Source organism: Eimeria necatrix, genomic scaffold (genome assembly GCF_000499385.1).
Source record: "Eimeria necatrix Houghton genomic scaffold, Enh_scaff20, whole genome shotgun sequence".
NCBI classification, from domain to species: domain Eukaryota; phylum Apicomplexa; class Conoidasida; order Eucoccidiorida; family Eimeriidae; genus Eimeria; species Eimeria necatrix.
In genome coordinates this window covers 52610-76142 of record NW_013655111.1, presented here as the reverse complement: position 1 = coordinate 76142, position 23533 = coordinate 52610, and the positions used below count along the sequence as shown (strand labels likewise).

At 50.5% G+C, this 23533-nt stretch overlaps 3 protein-coding genes across 3 annotated transcripts; 1 reads left to right on the top strand and 2 right to left on the bottom strand.

The window, feature by feature from the left end:
* Window positions 1-236: 236 nt before the first annotated feature.
* Window positions 237-6121, bottom strand: ENH_00028530 (hypothetical protein; the record flags this gene model as incomplete). The annotated part of the gene is made up of 18 exons (XM_013584709.1): window positions 237-278; window positions 556-704; window positions 1164-1275; window positions 1428-1556; window positions 1665-1849; window positions 1944-2037; window positions 2174-2307; window positions 2641-2763; window positions 2885-3002; window positions 3186-3284; window positions 3509-3696; window positions 3901-4095; window positions 4356-4451; window positions 4625-4747; window positions 4947-5070; window positions 5327-5436; window positions 5558-5647; window positions 5764-6121. 18 exons carry the CDS (start codon window positions 6119-6121, stop codon window positions 237-239), a joined length of 2469 nt encoding a protein of 822 aa, XP_013440163.1.
* A 6556-nt stretch (window positions 6122-12677) lies between these two features.
* ENH_00028520 (HIT domain-containing protein, putative) lies at window positions 12678-13763 on the top strand (the record flags this gene model as incomplete). The annotated part of the gene is made up of 3 exons (XM_013584708.1): window positions 12678-12758; window positions 13202-13369; window positions 13569-13763. 3 exons carry the CDS (start codon window positions 12678-12680, stop codon window positions 13761-13763), a joined length of 444 nt encoding a protein of 147 aa, XP_013440162.1.
* Window positions 13764-14794: 1031 nt separating this feature from the next.
* ENH_00028510 (CAM kinase, CDPK family, putative) lies at window positions 14795-21768 on the bottom strand (the record flags this gene model as incomplete). Its single annotated transcript, XM_013584707.1, has 11 exons — window positions 14795-15203; window positions 15432-15987; window positions 16334-17254; window positions 17465-17686; window positions 17938-18139; window positions 18479-18655; window positions 19128-19434; window positions 19524-20239; window positions 20581-20796; window positions 21211-21311; window positions 21738-21768. The coding sequence occupies 11 exons, from the start codon at window positions 21766-21768 to the stop codon at window positions 14795-14797; spliced, it is 3858 nt and encodes a 1285-aa protein (XP_013440161.1).
* Window positions 21769-23533: the final 1765 nt, after the last annotated feature.

The following is a 23533-nucleotide window of genomic DNA, read 5'->3' as shown; positions in this document are numbered from 1 at the left end:
GTGTAGTGCAATACTTTAGATGATACAGGCAACAAATACACTAAATTTTCCAACAGTTCAACGCCGCTGCCAAATATTTGCTTCTTTCTGCTGCCGTCCGACCGTGTTATGCATCCTTGTCCGTGTCCTAGAACTGCACCTGCCCGGCAAGCCGCAACTTCGAGAGCAGTCACTATATTTTGTTGTTTATTCATTACGGGAGACCTGTTGAGCTGTAGGACGCCCCTGGCACCGCTTTACGAATACAAATCATCGTCGTCGCCTTCTTCGACCCGAACCTGTCATAAATGCTCACGCACAGGCAGTTGTTGGAGCTTTAAGCTAACGGTGCTACTACTACGTGTTACACCTTTCGTGGGCAACAATGTCGCCTTGAAAACGACCTGTCAGTCGGCGCAATTTTACCCTGGCTAGTCCTACTTCAAAAGCACCGCATGGAAACACTAAATGATTGTTTAAACACATTTACAAAGGCATTTATACGCGCGCGGTCCAAATGTAGATGCATGCCAAGCCAAAAAACCAACGCGCCCAGCTGCACGTTATACAACCTACCAAGTCGGTGGCTGCGCCATCGGTGTTTGGCCAATCGACAATAATTGACCCGTCGCCTCCAGCTGCCTGGCTCTTGTATATTGGGTCGAATTTCATTCTAAAGGAGTCGTACTTAGACAAATCCGTCTGAGAAACACTTCTACGGGCCCCTGATCACACAGCCACGTATTCCACCACTTCTGCAATGCCTGCTCTACTAAGCCACTAAAAAGCAAATCCCCTCACACAAATGCCCCTAACAGCACTGCCACACATACAAACATGAGGCACAGCAACACCGAACTTGACAGCACAACACAGCAGATGGACCTGTGCCACAGGAACACCACCGCGACACGTGAGGAAACCTTCTACGACATGCCTCACTACAGGATAACAACATACATACGCGTGAGAATACACCCAATACAACCCGCATCTGAGCAACACGCCAGCCATTTCCCGCTCTTTTTCCCGTGCGCAATTCGAACTAGTTGGACAGCAGACTGAAAGTACTCCCCCGCAGTTTTCAAATGTCTTCAACTGCCTAGTGTCTAGTGAAGGTCCGCTTAGGTTCAAAAACGCATACAACTCGTAATTGACGAAAACCCCTCAGTGCCAGTCCTCACCTGCAAGCCCTTCTTCGAAATGCTTCCGGGTGATTTCGTACTTTATGTTCGTCTCATCCTCATCCATCCCTTCATTTCCCGCAGCTCGTGCCAACTCCTCAGCAGCAATTGCCTGATGGAAACAGCCGAAAAGTTGGAGAAAGGGTGCCTCTACGCTCTGAGCCGAGCACTCTGCAACTGAGCATGCGAATGTGAATGCTGAACACCCCGCACCGACTTGATGCGCCAATGCAGCTGTTGGCACCCATTAAGTGAATACCTCACGTCGCGAATAGCCGCTTTTGCAGCTCTCTGGCACATTTCCGCAATATCTGCTCCTGAAAAGCCTGCAGTTTTGTGAGCAAGGAACGGAATAGGCACGTTCGGAGCCACCGGTGCCTTCCTCAAAGTTGCCTGCAGCAAAATGAAAAATGAGGCTCTGTGCTCGACAGTGCAGCTGCTGAAGAGCGAAGTCCCGACTCCGAATAGCGGTCTAAAGGCAATGCTTAGCTCCAGACTAACCTGCAGAATGCTGACACGAGCAGGGAGATCTGGTAAAGGAATATAAATAAGCTGATCGAGACGCCCAGGCCTGAGAAGAGCCTCATCAAGAAGCTCAGGGCGATTGGTAGCCCCAACAAAGAAGAGATTCTTCATGGGGCCTACTCCATCTATCTCTGTCAGCAGCTGGTTCATGACTCTGTCACCTGCGAGCAATCAACATTCACCACGCAGGAATGTATAGACCTTGTTAAATAGTTCGGCAAAAGTCCGTCTAGCTTACAAATCCGCTGAACTCACCAGCGCCTCCCGCATCCCCAAGGTTATTTCCTCGCTGCGTGCCGATCGAATCAAGCTCGTCAAAGAAAAGAACACAGGGGCTGGCAGCTCTTGCCTGAAGCCATCAGATGATACACACAGGTTCAAGACATAGTTCATGAGCGTCACTTCTCAAACAGCAGCACAGGATAAACGTGGAACGGCACAAAAAGAACTGAACTTTAAGTACAGCTTCTCGCAGCTCTACATACCTTGTCAAATACTTCTCTGACGTTTGCTTCAGATTCACCAAACCACATAGTCAACAGCTCCGGGCCCTTGATGGATATGAAGTTTGCAGAACACTCAGAGGCCACAGCCTTTGCCAGTAGAGTTTTGCCGCACCCTGAAGCCAAGCAGCATAATAATATGCCTCCGTCGCATTGAGTTAAATCACTCAATGGAAACAACTCCTACGAGCTCCAAAATAATGTGATATATGTAACGGGGTACGCACGCACAGGCAAAAACTCAAATACGTGTGAACGCTACACACACAAGCGCCAGAAGAACTTCAGATGGGCCAGATCCGCAATGGCACATATACTATGCGTTGACTCAGACTCGATTACACACAAAAGTGAGCTGATAATACTTCAACATCTCGTGTCTCGATAACTCGTAGTTCCTTTATGCAAAGCAGTCGAGGATAAACCGCAAGATGTCACCTCAGCCTTACCTGGAGGTCCATAGAAAAGAACGCCTCGGCTTGGACTCATTCCGAACTTCTCGAATTTCTCTGGATGATCGATTGGGTACAAAATCATTTCTTGCAAGTTCCGTTTCACCTCCTCCAAACCGCCTGCAGCGTCACGTGCAACAGCGCCAGCAGTGTTTCAAGATGCCATGGAGTAACAGCCTCACTTCGCGTTTGCGGTAATCTTTTGCCCCAAGGCACTTTCTGACACAGGGGATATGCTCACCAATGTCGTCCCACTTCACGTTGGGGACCTCGACAACCGTTTCTCTGAGAGAAGAAGGATTGCAGCTCTGCAGTGCTGAAGAGAAGTGTTCTTGAGTGACTGCCATGGAATTCAGTACCTTCACAAAGAAGAGACAAACATCAGATGCAGACAGCAAAATCGAAGAGCTACCCTTCCTCTTATGTCATACAAATCGGGTTGCTTACGCACCTCAACCACACAGCAACTTTCACTATAACGCAGCTCCTGCCAGGAAGCACAGTAGCAGCTACGAACACCTGAGTACTATCCACGCCGTTACCTGGGCGTCTATCGTGTCATCTTCAAGATCAATCAAATCCATCTTCTCACGAATGCATGAAAGAGCTGCCTCAGTGCACAGCTGTGCCAAGTCAGCGCCCTGCAAAAAAAGCAGCGAGCTCACGACGGCATTCCACCTACAAGACCTTGCGTACTTCCCCATGCAGCAAGGTTACCCGCGATAATTTTGTATGAGCACAAACAACGGAAGTTAAAGACAAATTCAAGCCCCAGATATCCATACATACACGCGATGTGCATACGTACGGCTATATGCGCTTCTGCAACCTAAAGCCCCTAAAGCGCGAAATACGAGCCACTTACCACGAAACCATGGGTGCTAGAGGCCAGCTCCTCCAGCCTCACATCCGGGCCTAACTTCATGTTGCGCGTGTGAATTCTCAGAATTTCGAGGCGTCCGTTGTCATCTGGCACGCCAATATCAATCTCGCGGTCAAAACGACCAAAACGACGCAGAGCAGGGTCTATGGAGTTCTGACGATTGGTGGCCCCTGCAGCACCACAGGTATATTTGCCATAGACATTTGTACACGCTTGTGGATCATGATGTGGGCCAAAACATCCGAAAAGAGTCACGAAACCTTTGCTGCCTATCACCCGAAGAAGAGGCTGCCTGGATAAAATGGAAGCACAAAATCAGAGAGTCAACGGCGTGCTACTCTTTCTTGTTTGGGTCGTTCCGGGTGGAGACATACCGATCACAACCACTTGACCTCTCCCCTTCAGGCCATCCATCAGCGTCAGGAGTTGGGAGACGACACGGCGCTCGACCTCTCCATTTGTCTTCTCTCGCTTTGGCGCAATCGAGTCAATCTCGTCGATAAAGATGATTGCAGGTGCATTCTTCTCCGCCTCTTCAAATGCTCGACGTAGGTTCGCTTCCGCCTCTCCTGCATTAACAAATCCTCACGGAGGCTACTTCTCTAGTGACTAAATAGCCACTATCCGCAACCCACTCACCACTCCAAAGCACACATGCCAATGTCCCGCACAATACCTGGAGAGGCACCTCACTACGCGCAGCACTATCGACTCCCGTCCCGAGCGGGTCATTGCATGAAAGCGCAGCATTGCCCATGTCAAAGTAAGTCAGCGGCACTTTGAGGAGGAGCAATATGTCACCAGTGCCAGCAGATGCGTGGAAACAAACCTGCCATCTTGCTCATCACTTCAGGACCATTAATGAGAAAGAAAAACGCTCCCGTCTCGTTTGCCACAGCTTTCGCAATAAGTGTCTTCCCGCTACCTGCAGAGCAAACGCCCTATCATCATTGCGAACTATCCTCATATACTCCCTCCGCCCTAAACCTCACCTGACCACATGGGACTGCAGCACGCTCGGCGCTTACAACTGAGACTCAGCAGGAAAGGCAAAACACGACGCCAGGATGAAAGCAATACCCGCTTGCCAGCAGTTACCTGGAGGGCCGTAAAGTAAGACGCCCCGTGGGGGTTTCACTCCTAGTGTCTTGAACAGCGTCGGGTGTCGCAAGGGCAGCTCGATCATTTCACGAATCTGCGCCATTTGCTTGCGGCAGCCCCCTAAATTTTATGCACATCACAGAACACTTCATACTACTCAGAGACAAAGACGTAGCGAAGCGTCCTTCCAGCCTCCAATGCAACACAACAGCCGATGCAGCACAACAGCCGGAGAAACCGAAGACAACTGCCCTGGTCCGTACAGTGCGAACGGCCGCTTGGAAGGTGAATTTGGAACGTGAAATTTTAGCAGACGCACCAATATCCTCATATCCAATTTCATCGAGTCTCTCCTCCTCCTCGCGCTTGACCGGCTCTCCTTCACAGTGAATAACAGTGTCGGGTGCCACGATACAAAACTCGCCAGGATCAACTCCTACTACCTATTGAATTGTGAACATGAAGCCACAATTAAAAAAAAAGACTGCGCCTCGGGCTCACCGAAAACCACGCTTAGTATGAGACCATGAGCCTATATGCATCCTATCCATGGCAACAATACTGCTCTGCTATTCACATGGCCCCCCCAGTGGGAAAAAGAACGGCGACACTAAACCTCATAGAGTCGGCATGCAACCAAAGATCAGCGAAAGAAAAACCCTGGAGAAGGTCCCATCCCAACGCGGATTGTTTTCCTACCTTGAACTCAACGGGTCTGAAGCCACCACGAACAAGGAACAGGTCATTTTTTCGCACTGGCCTGTAAGCTTCCATGAAATAGGGCTTCAGGTAAATCTCAAAGAGGTTGCCTGTCCACAAAAGTCGCACAAAAGTCGCATTCCTCGACCAACAAAACACTCCATCCTCCAAGTCAGCACGCAATTGTGTCAGGTTTCAGCGAAGAAACTGCAAGGCCAAGAGCGGGCTTACCCGTTATACCCTCGATTGTGTCATCAAGGGGAAGGACATGAATCCTTTTGCCATATGGGCAGTCCGCGCAAGCGCTAACGTGGACTATGTCTGCAGCACATCCGCGCATAAACTTTAGAAAAGCATACGCATGCACACACAACTACGTTGCTGCGTGAAAAATAGGGAAAATCTCTCGCACACATCTGCAGTGTACATGGCCCCACCACCGAGTCGGACGCGGAGGTTCTTCCTGACAACTTTGTTAAGCCTGATCTTGCCCTCATCAAGATCCTGATCTGCAAGAACGACGCAGACGGTGTCATGGCGCATCTTCCCACGCAGCAGCACAGTGTCACCCCGGAAGATCTGCAAGGTTTCCATGCGGGAAGGATTCAGTGCGACGACAGAATTGTCGTCGTTGATCGCCTCCTCCACCACAAGGCGGTTAGGCGATCTCTTCTTCTTTGGCTGCTGATTTGCTGCCGCATTGGCGTCTGCCTTCTTATTGCCTGCAGAGGCCGCCGGAGCACCTCCAGCCTGTCCTGCCGCGGGAGTGTTGCTGCTTGGTATTTCCTCTGTCATTGTGCCCAGTGTTGGTGCGTAGCTCTGTATAAACAACGTTTCTGATTTTGCAGAGTGCGGATCTGACTCCCTAAGTTGTTTTGCAACTCTCCCAGTTCGTGAATGCCACGTGAGTTGCAGTAGAGGCTGTGTTCCAGGTGGGCGGCAGGGAGCGGGGGAAAAGCTACGCAAGCAGCCCCTTTATCGGAAGCTGGAGAAGCTCCCAATTTTTAGTGTAAGAGTGCAACACAGTTCTGCGTCAACTGATACGCAGCGCCAGCTGATCAGGGAGTAGCAGCAGCCGCTCGAGACGGGCACCGTTGCAGTTGCGCCAAACACCTCGTTGGGGTCTTTGCTGCCCGTTGCATGTATGAATTCTCCACAGAAACAGTCGCAATATACGTATTAAAGATGGCGGAAATTTGGCGGGAGAATTAGCTGGCCCTGCAAACCTCAGCAATCTGTAGCGGCGGCACGCAGCAGCTGCACGCCACAGAGCGTTTGTAGTTTATCTTGGAAGCCGTACGCAGCTGCTGTGGTGACTAGGGCTATTTCTAAGCCAACGTGCTGTCTGCATGTTCAAACACTGTCCTGTTATGCTGCAAAGCAGCAGGTGAAAGCCAAAGTTGCTGGAACATACTTCATGCAGCAACATCACGCTCTGGTTATGTGTGTCCACATCCCCGTTTGTGGGATCCACCAGGTGCTGGTACAGGTGCGGCAACTAGCCTCTGACTAATAAAGTTTAAAAAAAGCATTCAAATTCAGCTATTTCGACTTCCCGAACGTCGTTTTGTGCCCTGTTGTTGTTCTCTGGGTTGTAGTTCCCCATCCGTGACCCTCAATGTCTAGACAACAGGGCTCCTAGAATGTGTATCCTTCGTTGATTTCTTCATTTTTTCCTTCCTATGACTAGTTCAATGACAGAATATCTTGAATAGTGAGAAGAGCTCGCAGAGTACTTTCAGTTGATTGTCATCCCTGGATGAGCACGCGTCGCGTTGGTATCACGCTTAGGAGGGAGTGGCCGCAGTTCTACCAGTTTCTGAGTTAGAGCATCAACTGACCAATTGAAAATATAAGCGCTCAAGTTTCCAAGAGGCAATTTGAATTTGTCAGCTGCGAAATAGACAAAGGCGACATAAGTGTGATGAATGGGCAGTGATCTGCCACGTAGTTCGTGCTTCGGCCCGGCCAGGGGCCCGAAAAAAATAAATGCGTGGAATTTCTAATGCGCGCTGTGCCGCTAGGTGTGGTGATACGCTGTACAGCAAAGCTCTTCGGGGCCCATTAAACCACACTACGCAGCACAAGCTCACGTTTGCAAGGAAGACGCAGCAATTGTCGAGGGTGGATATTCGAAGGGACGCAATGCGAACCTCAGAAACGCAGTGCAACAAGTGACTCCGTCGCTCTTCCACTCCCCTGAGCACCAATTTTATCCGTCTAGTTACTAACATGCAGCTCAGATACGCTTCCAGCGATGTTTGAGCGCTGCCCCTGATATATGCAATATGCAGTAATTGCGACAGTGGGGACGTGCCTTGCACAAGGGAGAACCAGCCCTATCATTCTGCAGAAGGCTTTTGTCTGGTGGCACGGTGCATTGCCTCATGTGCCCTACCTATAAACCAAGCCTAGGCACTGCCTCACCAACACTAACCTAGAGCACAAATTCACCTTGAAGCAGCCAAATAACTTTCATGGGAGCAAATTTAATTTTTCTCCGTCTTTGCCTTGCGCTTAACATTACAGGAATACATTCCTAGCCCTTCCTTACTCCAAACCCGAAATGTTTGATGCATTTAGCGTTAAAGCGCGTCTAGGGGCATCAATGCCATTTTGTGCAAGTTTTATTAGCTTGAACATTAAGCGAGCCCGCATCCTCAACAAATCCCTACAGAGTCCAGTCCTGTGGGCCGTCCAACGACATCCAAGAGCACCAGGCCCTGGCATGGCCTACGAACGTGCCGTGTACTTAGTTCCCTGTTGAGCGCAGAGTCATCACTTTTAGTTAGGCTTGAGCTGCGTTGATTCGATGCCCTCATGCCTTTCGTCTATTTTTGGCCGCCGCAGAAAGGTCCAACACCACAAACCGAAGATTAGACCATCTTTTACTGGCAAGTTCTCGCTCCTTAAAAAATTGGGTTACTCTGGCAAATCTCTGGAGTAAAAGGCTTATAATCCTCTCATACCCGCTTCCTGGTTTCTGGTGACAGACGGGCTCGACGAAGCATGCACTGTGGAGCAGGGCACAGGAATGCAGAACGAAATTTGTCCTCGGAAACGAGAAACGCGTTATAGGCTTACCTGAGCTATAAACAGTTACAGCTATACAGAAAAGCAAAAGACGTTCGAGGGCGAATAGTCCCTTTGAGTTACTGCAGCTTCTGTGTTTGCGTAGACACCTACTGTAGTGCTCATCACTCCAATGCAACCCACGAATAGCCTCAGGGTCATATATTCCAAAATATGCAGATATAAGTAATCTACAAGTAACGGCTAAAAGCCATTTTCATGCACAGTGGCTCGGTTCACGGGCCATCAGGACCAAGGTGCTTTGTATTAAAACACGGAGTTTGGGGCTTGCATGGCGAATTCAAGCTGCAATGCACATTGTAGCCACGCAGGCTGGGGGAAACATCGTACACAAAGCGTATGTATCCCTTTGAAAACTGGACCTATAACGAGACTGTTTGAACCTCTTTTAGGTGTAAACACTGTCATCAGGAGGTAGTCTTAGATATGAGGCTATGCAATCAAGACGGGAAAGACGCGTAGGAGTCAAGCTGGGTCTAGCTCACTACAATCTGGAGTTCGTCCCACGGAACAATTTCCCTACACATTATCAGGTTACAATCCTGTTAATTTAATCTTGCTGAATCGAGGCGCCACTAACATCTACCATCCGGAGTGCGTCAGCCATGCAAATGCACAAGAAGCGCATAATACAGCTGTACGACCAGACATCTTCCAGCGTTCGCGAAGCAAGTCAAGCTACGCAGCAGAAAGTTCTGACACCCGAGAAACGGGTTCATAAAAGCACCATTTACATCCTACAAAGGGATGGCATGAGAAAGTAGGAAGTAGAGGCCTGTAGAGACCTCCTCATAAATCGACCAGGCCATGGGAGTTGCCTAACTGACTCACTAGTCGTCGCAGATGCGATTTTTCCTTCTCTATCTGAGTTTGGAGCGATGGATCCCAGCGACATCAGCTGCCATGCAAAGGGGGAGGCAACATGAGAACGTTTTTCGATGTAGGAGCGATGCATTTTTCGCAAATGGACCTAGACCAACGCTACTGGGGAAGCGGGCTAGAAAAGTATCTATTTTCTTGTGAACTGGATCTATCTATAGAATGCAAGCGCGGATATTAAGCACTGGGCAAGAGTAAAGTGTGGCATGCTTCTATGTCCTGCACTTTCAACCGTGCTGCATTAGTTCAATAGACTGCAATTAGCCGGTGAAAAACATTAACATCGGAAGTATTGGGCTAATTTTGGAAAGATTATTTGTTCGAAGGATAGAGGTGCTGCAGTGAAGCTCAATGCGTACTACTTCAGCTCTGCAGGGTCCTAACTAATGGTGCCACCATCAAGCCCACCGAGTAAAGAGAAGCGGCAGCAGAAATGACAGCAATGCAGGAGAGGAGCTGAAGGCGAAGCATCGAGGACGGAATGAAATGGATTAGAGCGCTACGTGGAGGACGTACGGGGACGAACAGCCTTTAGGCGAACGAAGGTGGCAGAGTACGCCGCTTGGACGGCAAGGTTGTTTTGCATACAAGGACGAAAAGCATTTACAGATGTGCAGTTCCTCACACTATGTTCCATCTCAACAAGGCCAAATGCCACCGGATCCAACTCCAGGTGAAAGCAGAGACTCTTGATGCAAGAATAAAGGCATGCCACATGTGTAACGGTTGCAGAAGAGCGCAAGGCGCATATTGAAAGAGGGAAGCAGAGCTTACTGGAGGCGGAGCTTTCTTCCACAAATACTGTCGGCAAGCAGCACAAAGGAGAAGACAAAGCAAGCGAACCACACGGCTAAAATCGATATAAAGCAATGACTAACATACGTTGCAGCACTGAAGTGCATGCATACGGTGGGTAACTACCGCAGACGGTAGCAGCGATAGCTGCAGTGGCGTTGCAGAGAGGAGCGGTTTTCGAGCCAGGTGTGGAAAAGGCAAAGTCTGCAGGGAAACAGTCTGAAGCAGACCAGCGTCAAGTGAACGCAAGAACATACAGCAAAACACACAGCGGCAGAACGTTGCCGCTGAAGTTGAAGGAAAATGCAGCAGAGTAAGGGCTGCTGCACCAAAATACACACCAAGAAGGACCCATATGCTTTTTTTAGTGACGAAAAGTGCAAGCTATTGAGGTCCAAGTCCATCGTGGGTTCTAATGTAGCCCACAATGGCCTCCAGGGTCGTACACCTCGGATAATAACTAGAAGTCACTATGGCGCAAAGCGATCTCCTCCTCGGACGACCACGACTAGCGTGCTTTGCCATCAGATCCGGGGGTTGGGGCAAGGTGAACTGAATCTGCGTTGCCCACCATGGCCACGTAGGGAAACTGAGGATAGAAGCGTATGCAATCGTTGGGGAGCCGGACTTACAATAAATCTGTCTGAGTCTTTTGCATGCTTAAAAGGTGTCTTTAGTGTGTAGTGATCAGTGGAAACCTATGTAGCCAAAACAAGTGCCATGCTGGAAGTAGCTCTGTACCGAAAACCGCTCTCACTACCGCTAAGCTAAAGCCTAATGCCTTCTCCACACAGCGCATAAGTGCAACCATGAGAGACAGTGGATGTTCCCCATGTTTCAACTATTTTGGTTTCGACGCTGCGGCGGAGCCCACGAAGGCCCAGGCGCCTTCTTGGGCTCCGCTGCAGACTAAGAAGGCAACTAGTTGGGCCACTGATACCACAAGGTCGTTTGCAGTTTGCCTTGTCTCTCAGTCACCTCCCTTGCTTCAGTTCCTTCAATTTAGGGACGCCTTTCTTTTCTCATTGCTAACGTTCCATCTCTGGGGCAAAATCAATTTTTCCTTCCATGTCCTCAAAGTAGTTGAAGGAGCCTCCACAGTTTGAAACCGTCTTCCGATTTAGCTGGGGTGACGAACTCCTTGTCACTTCGCTCTAGAGCTCCCTAAATGTGTTACGCCTCGCTGACAAGCTTCTCTTGAGAGTTAGAAGCCATCAACGGAATTCACTGCGTGGGTCATAGCGTGGCTAGTTGCCCATATATTATGAACATTCAGATGAATTCACCGAAGTCATGAAGAGCCGGAGGGGGCAGAAGTATGGGATTTTGATGATTGCCGGGGGAAGGCTTTGTCATGATAAACTGCTGGGCGACGCGCAGTCAAGGAATTATACTTAAAGCGTCTGCCAAAGCGTGCCTGCATTTGTCTGACTCCTGATAACCGACATGTGCAAAGCATGTTTAGAGAACTCAATGATGAGAAACCAAACTAGGTGACATAAGTGCCGTGTTGCCAAGGCTGTTCACGACCAAATAAAGCTAGCCCAATTCAAGCGTCCGCTACAAGAATTGTTGCTTCTCTTGGACGAAGTAGCGCGAAAGTGGCAATGAGCTGGTCGTCTGCAACTGCTCATACACCCTCAAGTCTCCAGTGGACCAATACCTTCTGCAAGGTTCCAATGGGACTGCATCTCTAGCGTGCTATGGGAGCTTATTGTACGGAACAACAACGTCAAAGTGTAATCCAGCTGTCAGGAAGTGCGATGAGGACTATTCACTAGGAAGGCTCGCGGATACTCCTTCCCCACCAAGAATCCTTACACTTCACCAAAAGCTCTCAATGAAGTCGAGTGAGGCCTAAGGCTTCAAACACTTGAAGTCGTTGCTCTGGGGCAAAAAGGCCTCTATGCATTGCAGCTGAAACGAGGCAACAACAGAATAAATAAAGGTTTAGTGACACCTCTACTCTACAGACTCTGGCGTCGTTGGCATGTATTTGGCAGACGGCGCATTTCTGGTAGGCGCTGGCATTTTCATTCATTGCACCGGAAAGTTACACAATTAACCAAAAATGCTGATGACATGTGTTGCAGTTTACATTTGTTTCCCCAAGATTATTAAGGTAATAAGCTTTCAAGAGGTGGTCACTGGAGCATTCATAAAGCTACTCAACATCATACATGCTGTATGTACAACACAGACGACCCTGTGGGCCGGACATTCGTAAAGGCTTCTCTGGGCGAACCATATTCTGTGTTTATTTAAAATGACAATTAAACACTTCTTTGATTTCTGTATTTACTGTGTACACGTGGCTGATAGGACGTAGGTGTGCGAAAATGCCGCCCGCTGTGAGCCCCCTTGTCTCGAGACCTCAGCCCCACGATACTACACTTGCTACCCACAAGCAAAGAACACATCTTGTTTAAAAATGCAAATGCGTAGATATCTGTGGGCTTTTTGCACCACGTGTATTCCCCCCTTGAAACTGCAGGGCCCCCGTAGCCAAATCTTCACCCCGACAGTTTCCTACACGCATCGCACTGCAGCGCTCTACGCCCTCCACAGCTACAGCAGCAGCAGAATGCCGTCAACCCAGCAAAAGCCCTACGACCCCGACAACGTCTTTGCAAAGATCCTTGATGGCCGACTGCCGTGCCACAAGGTCAGCTGATGAGCTGCACATTATCCCGAGCTATTTGCCCTTTCAGCGATGGGAAAAGTCTCTCTCTTTGCCTTAGTCATGTTACCCACTTGTAGATGAAACCACACTTAGCATCAAATAAAGCACTTCAGTTTTGACTGTTGCGAGTACTAACTGTCGCCTTAATGTCTACAACCGAGGGAGTGAATATCTACTCCAGGGTGAGACACGAGAGGCAGTACAGGAAATTTCAACGCGGAAGCGGAGTAGCAAACACAAGTCCGGCGTTTTGCGTGGCCTTGCATGCACCTCAAACAAACAGACTTGTATTAGAAACATTATGCTCAACTTGCATAAAGAGTTGTGTGGGCGTGAATTACCGCCAGCGCCAGCGTATGTAGTTACATGCATCATGCATTCTTGCATGATATGTTTGTGTTGCGTTTGTGTGTTTGATGAATCAGATCTTCGAGACAGAAAGCTGCATAGCCATCTTAGATGCATTCCCCACAGCCCAGGGCCACGCCTTGCTCATATCGAAGGCGCCGGCACTCACAATTATGGATCTGAGTGAACAGCAGGCGGGAGATGTGCTGAAGGAGCTTCCCAGACTCTGCAGGGCAGTTCAGAAGGTGGGTGTACATACACCTGAAGTGTGGGTGTGCGTGCACCCGAGGTGTACATACACCTGAGGTGTGCATACACCTGAAGTGGAGTGACCTCAGTAAAGCCCCCTCCCGTGGCCCCCCTTCGTATCTTCTCAGAAGTGAATGTTTTCCACATTCTTAGGCCTTATTCCTCTCTAAAGTACAAAGAGTTTTGCGACTTCAGGCCACAAACTGCGACGCAGTAAATGTGCTGCACAACGGCGGGGCCGCCGCTGGCCAGATCGTCCACCACCTGCACTTCCACGTCGTGCCGCGTTTTGAAAACGACAATCTTTTCAAACAGTTCAAAAGCGCCAGTTCTATGATCACTGCCGAAGAGGCGGCGGGCATTCTCGAGAAAATAAAGGCAAATCTGTAGAAAGGCAAACCTGTGAAAAAATAAATGCAAGTATGTGAGAAGACAGAGGAGGGCTCTCCAGAAAGGAAGAAAAGACTTGGATCTGGGCAAATTGGAAGCCCCGTCCAAGCTTCCGAAATAAAGCGTTATGAAACCTAAAACGGCTAGGGCTTGCAATTGTGGCCTGCCAACAAAGACGGCGCATCTAAGGACACTTAGTTCGCACATTATAGCAAGCGAAGCTTCTGTGCGCCCGCGCAGTTGAAGCTTTGACTTGAGTGCTCGCTTTTTACGTGCATGCCTGCAACGGCTCGAGCCTTTCAGTTGTGCGGCTGAACTCTTTACCCTCTATCTAAGTGACGTGGCGAAGTTGTTAGCTCACTTAATGTTAAAGTCCCGAATCCAAACTTCGGATTTATGTGCAGAAAGTAGGGCTAAAGTTACTCGAATGCCTCGCGTCGCCGACACACTAGAGGCGGTGCATGCAGATGCAGTGAAGACTTCGCCCGGTGTTTCTTTTTGTTCGTATTCTACCGAACCATGAGAAAAGCGCTCTGCAGACCAGTGGAATGCGCCCATCAGTTAGCGAGCACAGCGCGTTCGGAAGCACCGCTCTGCATGCACTTACGCATGCAGGCGGGTTGCATGCACCACCACACGTGAATATGTGAATGTGTGTACAAATTGTATCTGAGTATAAAAATATGTGTGCCAGAGACTGACACCCTGCAGCTCTGGCGAGCCAGGCTCGTCTTGAGTGCGCCTCAGCCGAAGTCTACGGCGTGATGAGCACATGAGATACGAGCAATTGCCTTTGTATTGAATTCTGAAGCACTTGCGGAGTGCGGGCCACCGCAACACTCCAACACTGCACGGGCGAGAGTTGACTGACTGATTGCCCTGCAGTCGACCCAGCTCGAGAGAAGTGAATGTACCATGTCTGCTGCCACGCAGCGTTTCGAAAAGCCGTCACCGCGTGATCCATTTGGGCTTCTGGCTTTCTTGCGACGTGTACACACTAAACATGAACAAGAAAACCAGAAACTGCTAGTTTAGAGGAGCTTCATGAAGTCTTCGAACGCCCAAAGGCCGTTCGCACGCGGCTGCGTCGCCTTAAGCTCCCTGACAACCTGCACATACAGCGGTGCCGTTGCAGCAGTGACGCCTTCCAGCTGCAAAATGCAGGAAGCCTCTGCAGGGACTTCAAACGTATTTCCGTGCTCATCAATTCCTGTGACCAGCTTTGTCTGATCGAGAACGGCGCCTGGAGGGAGAGGCTCCCCCGCAGCCTCGGCAGCAGCTGCTGCTCGCATGAGCGACTCTACTGCTGCGTCCGCACGTTTGGTCTGCGCCTCCAAAACTGCCTTCAGATCCGACCGAGGATCGAAGTGCAGAATTGTCAGGAGATCGTTGGCGGAGACGTAGTCATCCACGTTGCGGTCTAGCAAGCGAAATGCAACGCTGCGCACAACAGCAGAAGGAAAAGAAGCACGGATTGACTTCCCCTCTTGCGGTGAATCAGAACCGCCGAAACTGAAGCAGCAGCAGTACTGCCTATTCCACTTCAAGTTTGTTGCCAACCCGCTTGCAACAAACTGAAAAAGAAGAGATAAGCACAACGATTCCCCCGCGAATTGTACGAAAATAGGGATTTTTAGGTGCTAATCATGCAGCGGCACTTGCCTGCACGTCGGCTCTCTCTCAAGAAAGTCTACACGGGTCATTGATGCAGCTACAAGCTCATCGAACTCCACTGCCCCGCTGCCGTCAGTGTCAAGGCAGACGAGGGCCTCATCCATGGGGCAACTGCAAGCGCCAGGTCCTTCTGCTCTTGTTTCTGTAGAAGCGGAAGCAGCTGATTGATGCGCTGCTGCAGCGTCACTGGTCAAGTCCGCCGGTTTCCCCACTTGTCCTTGCTGAACTGAAGACTCGGTGACTGGCGCCTCTTGCGTTTCCAGAGCCTCATCTAGCAACTTGCAAAACTGATCCAGAGCAAACAGCTGGGGCTCCTCCCCTGGGAATACATCTGAAAGCGCCAAAAGTGTCTGTAGAGGAGAGGCTGGCAGGTTGCCGACGATCCCGTTGCTGCCGCTGCTGCTGTGAGCGGTGCTGGGATCTACCGCTGCAGATGAAAGTGCCTTAGTACTAACACTGGAAGCGGCGGTGTTTGGCTCGGAGTCCCTCAAGAATGATTCCAACTTGAAAAAGTCTCTGACGACTTTAAGGCTGTCGAGCAAGCACCGCCCTGAAAAAGCAGCAGCAAAACGTGCAATGCACAAATAGATGTACAACCACAGAATTACGCGACATGCTCACCAAAGTACACAAACCATGAAAAACCTTCTTCATGTGGCGTGAAAAGCACAAGGCAACAAAATTCATGAAAGATCCACTGATATTGGCGCAACATAAGGAGTAGCATAAATCCAAAGTCCATGAATGTGCGTTCCGAATGTACTAATGTAAACTCCAGTGGGAAATAAGCTATCCTTTCGCGTAAAACTTGCAAATATGTGTGTCTGCGTATCTGTATACACAAGCCATATGCGGCGCGTGTACTACGTATGCAAGCATGCAGTTTCTAGCCTTACTAGACACATGTCCTCTCCGCTGGGGGTCTAAGACCCACATAATATCTCTGACGGGCCTGAAGACCTCGTCGCTCTCCATTAACTTCACAACAACAGACCGAAGCGCCTTCTGCAGAGGGCTCAGGCGAGCGAACTCTAGCCAGGCAGCAGCTTGCAGCAGCAGCAACACCCGGGCTTCGAACAGTTCTACCGTCAGCCAGTCTGCAACCGCTATGCAGCAACTCCTGTTGCCGCTCCTGTTGCTGTTACTGGCCTTCCCACAGCGACAGCAAATGGAGCTCACTGCAGCGTCGGGTGCTTCTGTCCGCTTGTTGAAGCCAGCCTCAGCGCTGCTGCAGTTGCAGTTGATGCATGAGCTGCTGCTGCTGCGAACAGGGGGAGACACACGAGGCCTACAAGGAGGCAAATGAAAATGCGGCACGTTCTCAAGAGGAGGTCCCAGTTGCCCCTGAAAATGTGTCACTGCCTCAAGGTGCACTGCCTTTGCCACTCCAGCAGCAGCCGCAGCAGCAGCAGCAGCGGCATTTGTTTCCGCCACACAGCTTTCCAATCCCAGCAAGCCTGAGGTGGGCCCCGTCAGCCTCACGTGAGGCACGTGCTGCTGACTACTGAACGTGGGCGAGCCGCGCCAGTCGCTGCTGCATTCCGACAAAAACGTCAAGGCCCCCTTGCCCGCGCACGACACACATCGCAGTGAACTTATGCCCAAGGCCTGCAGCACGCAGCACTTTGTTTTTGTTTCTCCTCCAGTGTCTCCATTCAAATACAAATCTTCTTCTTTCTCCTTCTCCGCAGAAATCGTGGGGGAAGATGAGCCGGCAGCTGCTTGCTCCGATTGTGGGGAGCACAGCCGTTTGTGCTGCTGCTGCAGCTGCTGTTGCTGCTGCGGGGCTTGCATACCACCCGCCGCCACCAGCGGGGCTCACCCCCAGCATATCCGGAGTTGTTTCGCGTCTTTCTGCTGCTTCTGCGTGGATACACATCCATGGATGCAGCCCCAGGCGCTGCAGCTGCTGCAGCAGGAGGCGCTTTCAGTCTTTTCTGCTGCTGCTGCTGCTGTAGTGTGTCTTTGTCGAAAGTGCTGCAGCAGCGGGGGATCCGACGCCGCCCTAACAACTGTCTCTCTGCCACCGCTGCTGCTGCCATCCTGTGTGTGCGCCGCGCTTGTGTGGGCTGTGGGGTCTGAGGCGGCTCCGTTCGGGTGCTGCAGCGCGCTGCGGCTGAGGGAAGGAGATAAGAGAGAAAGGCAAGGTGGAGTATATGGAGAGGACTCTGGCGTCTCTGAGCTGCGCGACTGGGGAGAAGGGTCTGCCAGGTAATTCATAGAAGGTGCAGACACTGCGCGCATGAGGCCTGCAGAGAAGCAAACACAGGAATCAACCCACCCGGCAGCACGCCGCATGAACTTCTGTACAAGCAAGGCACCGCAGTGTTCGGAAATGAGAAAAGACAAAGACAGACAGCAACGCAAAAGGCAAGCCTTTGGGGGCATCTGAATGGCAGAAGCGCAGCAAAACACCAGCAGACAGCGGAAAGAGCAAAGGACTGCCACACACACTATCAAGAACACAAGCGCCTGAAAACTGCGAAACAAAGCCACGCACGTCTTCTCTCCTCCCGAAAGCACTGCTGCAGCCAGGGATGCCTCAGCATGAGTTCTGCTGTCGGCTGGGAATAGGGCGGGGGCGGGGGAGGGCCACGGAGGTGCAGCGGCAGCAACGGGTTGTACAGAAGAGCCCGCAAGAAGCCCAAACACGAAAGACTTGACCACACGCCCCCGCTGAAGGACACAGGCGTGTCTGTGATCTGCAGCAGCAGACAAATAAATGCCAGCTGAATATTATTTCTTCTGTTCACGGAGTGCTGCATGCACCACGAAGTACACCCTTCCCTGAAATTCGCCTTGGAAACGAAAGTTTTACAGTATATGCAGCACCAACTAGACAACACATATCACTCTGTGCGCATGTCCGTTTACAGTTGAAGCATAATGCTCGTTGTTCTCTAGTCACGCAGCCATGCTTCTGCTGCTACCCCCGCCCTGCACGCGTCTACCTCTATTTGCAAACTCCCATTCTGCGTCTGCACGTGCTATCGATGTGCAGCTTTGCTTCCAGCTCTGCCTCAGCTTTCTGTCCTGCTTACTGCTTTTTCAATGCTCCACCTATCTTCTCCTTCAAAAGGAGGCCTTCCCGAAAAAAGCATAAACAGGCAAACACCCAACGCCCACAGGTCACTGCGCTCGTCACCCTCCACCCCATTTCGAATCTGCCAGGGCGACCGATAGTACAGCGTTCCTTCCAAGACCGAACTAGGCGCCGCCTAGAATGGCAAAAAGAAACATACAGAAATAAAAAAGAAAATTGGTAAAAACTGAAACATTTCCAGTCTCAGAACAGCAGCAGTTCTTAGTCCTGTGAATGTGAATCCTGCGTGTGAGAATGCTGTGCAAGTGCGCAAAGCGAGTCAAGGCACTGCAGGACATTTGGACAAATTAAAATGTTCAAGAATCCATTTATTATTGTTGCAACCCAATGAAATCATTGCCCAATAGTTTACAAACGTATTCATGCAAACTAAATTTAGAAACCCTTTGCAGCCATCGACCCGCATGAGGCAAATATACAAAAGAAACAAGACGTAAGCAACAGGAACAAGCTCACACCCGAAGACCAAAGGACAAGTAATGACAACAGACTCCCAAAAACAAATGAGGAAAGAAAATTCAGAAGACGCAACGGCAGACGCAACAAGCAATTTAACGGAAGCACAAAAAAAAGACACAGCCACAAACCTTCTGTTGCGACCTTCCCCGCACTATTTTTTTCGCCAATCCGAAGTCCGCCAGCTTCACTAAAACGTTTTTCCTTTTAAACTTGTCGACAAGAGAATGCGAAGAACTGTGGATGCTGTCTTTAAGCTGAGGTAAAGACAAGTTGCTTCGATTCCTGTCTATGTCCATGTCTTTGTCTGCATGTGCCTTCTGGCCAACATCCCGCATGCTTCTTCTTTTTCTCATTACCATAGGCACTACAGAAAGGGCGCTCATGCTGCTGCTGATGCTGTTGGTGCTGCTGCTGCTGTGATTGCTGCTGCGAGCTCTGAAGCCAGCGCGCAGTCTGTTCCCTGCTGCTGCCTCGCGCTCTTGCTGCTGCTGCAATGCGGCGAGCTGCTGCTGCTGCATCACCACCTGCTGCTCTTGGACTCCTTCATCAGCTCCGCCTCCTCCTCCTCGCTGCTCTCGCCGTCCCCCGTTGCTTCCGAGTCATCGAGCTCAGCAACCAAGAGGATATTTTCCAACTTAATGTCGCAGTGTGCAATGTCCTTGCTGTGAAGATAGCGCAGCGCGCACAGCACCTGACCAGCTATCTGCGCAGCTACTTCTTCACTAACTAGAGGACGAGCTGCAGCAGCAGCACCCCCTGCTGCAGCTCCAGGCGGCGCTGACGGAGGCGAGGACAGTGCGGGGCCTCCGCCTCCCCCCGCAGCAGCTGCAGTCGCCGCAGCTGCTGCTGTTGCGGCTGCTGCTGCAGTTGCTGCTGCTGCTGCAGCGCCGGCAGCTACGGGACAAGAGCCACGCATGCTGATGCCGGCACGACTGCCAGACGGAGTGGCAGCAACGGGAGAGACGGAGCTAGTACTGCTGCTAGCTTCCAAGGAGTTTGGCGAAGTTGCTGTCGTAGCGGTGCCTGCTGTGACTGCTATCCCTGTGGCTTCAGCTGACGAAGCCGGGGCAAAAGGGCCACTAACAGCGGCCCCGCCCTCTTGCTGCTGCTGCTGCTGAAGAGCCTCGCTGTCGCCCATGAGGCAGAAGTTTACACTCCGCCTCTTCAGGCGCCTGTGTCTTCTTCGCAGCCGCCTGTCTAGCCACTGATGAAGGTCTCCGCCATAGCACGTTTCCGTCACCTGTACATACACCCCAACTTCTGCAACATACTACGATCAGTCTGCACCGGCAGCAGGAATAGTGAAGGAGGAAGACAGCATTTAGAACAGTGCAACGAGCAGAGAACAAAGTATGCAAGCGAACTGATGAGAATGCTATGTGTGTACACGGACACAGTCACTGTAGCATTAAAAGACCCACAAACAAACAGGAAAAAGCCTCATTCAAGAGATGCAGGATCCAAGGGGAGGACCCGGCAGCTCCTGCCGAGTCCAAAGAGAGCAAAAGGAAGCAAGAAAAGCCGAACACTCAACCAATGCAACATGAAACGAAGTCCCAGCCCTGGCCCCGGCCCACGCACGTGGTAGACAGCCGCGGGCTCCTCGAAAACTTCAAAAATGCGGACCACATTGGGGTGGTGAATTCGCCGCAAAAAACTTATCTCGTTGCGCCATATGCGAACACCCTCTGGCTGGTCTTTGCTGACGCACTTCACCACGCGGCGCACGCCCGACAAAATGTCCGTGGCCCGGTACACCCGGCAGCCAAAAGACCCCAGGCCAATGGTCTCGTCCAGCTGCAGCAGCAGCAGCAGCAGCAGCAGCAGCAAAGCAGCAGTTGTTGTTGCAGTAGCACAGATGAACACTCGAAGGAGACTTCAGCAATGTCACGGGAATGAAACGCAAAGGGCCATACGGCCAAAAGCTGGCACTAATGCAACAGAACTCCAGATGTGCACAGCACCCACGGAAGTGCCCAAGAAGGGTAACCAGGAAAAAGATCAAGCCCACTCAAGAACAGCAGCAGCAGCAGCAGCAGCAGCAGCAAGTGCAAGAAAAAGATAACTATTGGTGGAATATGTGGGGAGGAGCTGGCTCGCGGCGCATGCTTTAAAGGAAAGCAACAAATAGGGAAGGAAAGAAAGAACTGCAGCAAAGCGAAATGCAATGAAATGCAATTTATGAAAGAATTATAAAAATAAAAAACCCACCGTGTAGCAAGAATTAATCGGAAGAGGAGAATTCCGAACTAGTTGCTGCCGGCGAAGAACACAGCCTTCACTGCGCACTCGCTTGAGAGCCTCCGGAGGCTCTGCGCGAGAGTTGACAGAAACGCAACAAGACAAGAAAGTGAATGAATTAGTCTTTTTTACAAACGGGAAAAGTTCATTGCTCCGAATAAATATAATATATGTGTAAATGCCCATAAGAACTGAGAAGCAGTATGGAGGTAAAGCCACTGCAGTTGAAAAGAACCACAGACAGAAGAAACTGTACAAAGAAGGAAACGCACGGAAGGCCACCACAGGCAAACCGAAACATCAAATGCCATTTGGTGGAAATGTGGAGAAGTGAAGAGCAAAAAAGAACCAAATTAGGGATATATTTGTCTCAATAAAGATTAAAAATGAGCATAAGAAGCAGCGACACTCAACCAATCTGAAAGGTGAAGAAGGGCAAAGATGACAGGTTGAAAGACGCAAAAATTGCGGCGACGTGAGAACCAAAAAGGCCTCACCTCCTGGCTTTGCTTGGCCCTCATGTCCCATTATTAAAGGCTGCAAGCCTCCTAAAAACGTATTAAAAAGGCGTGAAAGAAAATGCCGCTTTTCCCGCGCGGCTAAAACGAACAAGATGCGCAAAGCCTTGAAACAAAAGAGGGGGAGAAAAGAAACATTCCCCGCGAACAAAAGTCCTCCACCCGCGACCTCCGGTGTATGCTGAGCTGAACTGGACCAAAACTTCTCAACTTGTCCACTTCGAAAAAAGGGGATGGCCTTTCGAGCTACCGGTGTCGCCGTCTCCCGAAGCGGCGCCAGCAGTCGCCCTTGCTTAGGTCCTGTGTGCTTTTCAACAAACAAAAAACAAAAATTGAACTGATGTAAAGAGTCAGAGAAGGAAAGAAGGACAACTATCCCGCGCTGGCAACCGGTGACGGGACGAGCGGGAGAGTAGGGGCGAGGAAGCTGGGGCCGTTTCGCTTCTGAAGAGAAGCTGATAGTTGATCTGCAATTATGGGAAGCTTTTGCAGCTCAAAGAATGTCAAAGCAGCGCAAAGAGCTGCAGTGTGAGCCTTCCATACGAAGAAGAACCGCAGCGAACAGAAGGAACAGGCAGCAGCTTCCTGGGCCTATTCGTCCCTTTCCCCCAATGTCTCGACAGCCAACGGTGTAAAAAAAACGTTTAAAAACGGCTCGAAGTAAAACAGATCAATTTAAAAGCTGATTGCACTGCGGCCCTCAGTGCTCTCTATGCTGTTATGGACCCAACGACACAGAGGGCCCCGTTGGCTCTCGTTGCAGCTCTTCAAACCTTGCCCCTAAACGCGGAACGATTACACGTATTTCGGTGAGTACGAGTATTCAACTTGAACATTATGTGTAGACTAGAGATTCCCAAGAGCTTCTTAACCCCTTGTGAAGCCTTTAAATGGCGGAATAACTCGTGAACAAGCCTTGAAACTGCTGTTTGGCAATATGTAGAGGCGCAGCACCTTGGCCACGTGTGTTGCCTCCAGTTTAAAAGTAATATCTCGAGCCTTTAGGCTTGAGATATAGACGGCGATAATGCCTTGACGATTCCAGACACAACCCATCGGTCTGACGACCCTGGAGGCCTCCTGCTTGTTGTGGCTAACTGCGCTAGTGTTGCTGCTGAGCTAATACTACATAGGCTAGATCTATCTAAAACGCTTTTTTAAACATAGAAGGCATTAGGGGAAGGAGAGGGCCGTTAAAAAGGGACAGATCCACGGTGTCTTGCAAGCAGGGGGAATGGGCGCATTAGAAGGAAGGCCCAGTATCAACCGTGGATCTGTTCTGAGCCGAAGTTCGGCAAGCAATGTCATTAAAGATAGGAGCATCGCAGGGCGTTTTCATTAACTATCGAGGCACCATGCTTGGGACCGCTGAAACTTCACTGTTTGTGCGAAGGCGGCTGCAGCCGTCGAGCCCTGGGCTTATTTTGCAAGCCAGAGCTGTGTTCAACTACTTGGTAATTAGGAGCTGCGAAGGCCTTGAGCATGCTCACATGATGGCCGGTGACTGCTGTGGCTCCAGAGTTTTCATCAACCTGAGGCCTCTCGGAATGAACATTGCGCATCAGCTTTGGTCGGGGCGCAGCTCTATTCCACCCTTGAACTAATTCTGTTCTTCCCAAGCTTTCCTGAGTTCCGTGTAGTACCGCTTGACTAGCTTTATGGCATCATCGCATGATACGCCAATGAGCTAAGAAGTACTGAGGAATGCTTTCATGCCGTATACAGACCTGGCTCTGGACGTGTTACAGATGCTAGGAGCAGTAAAAATGCCCGTA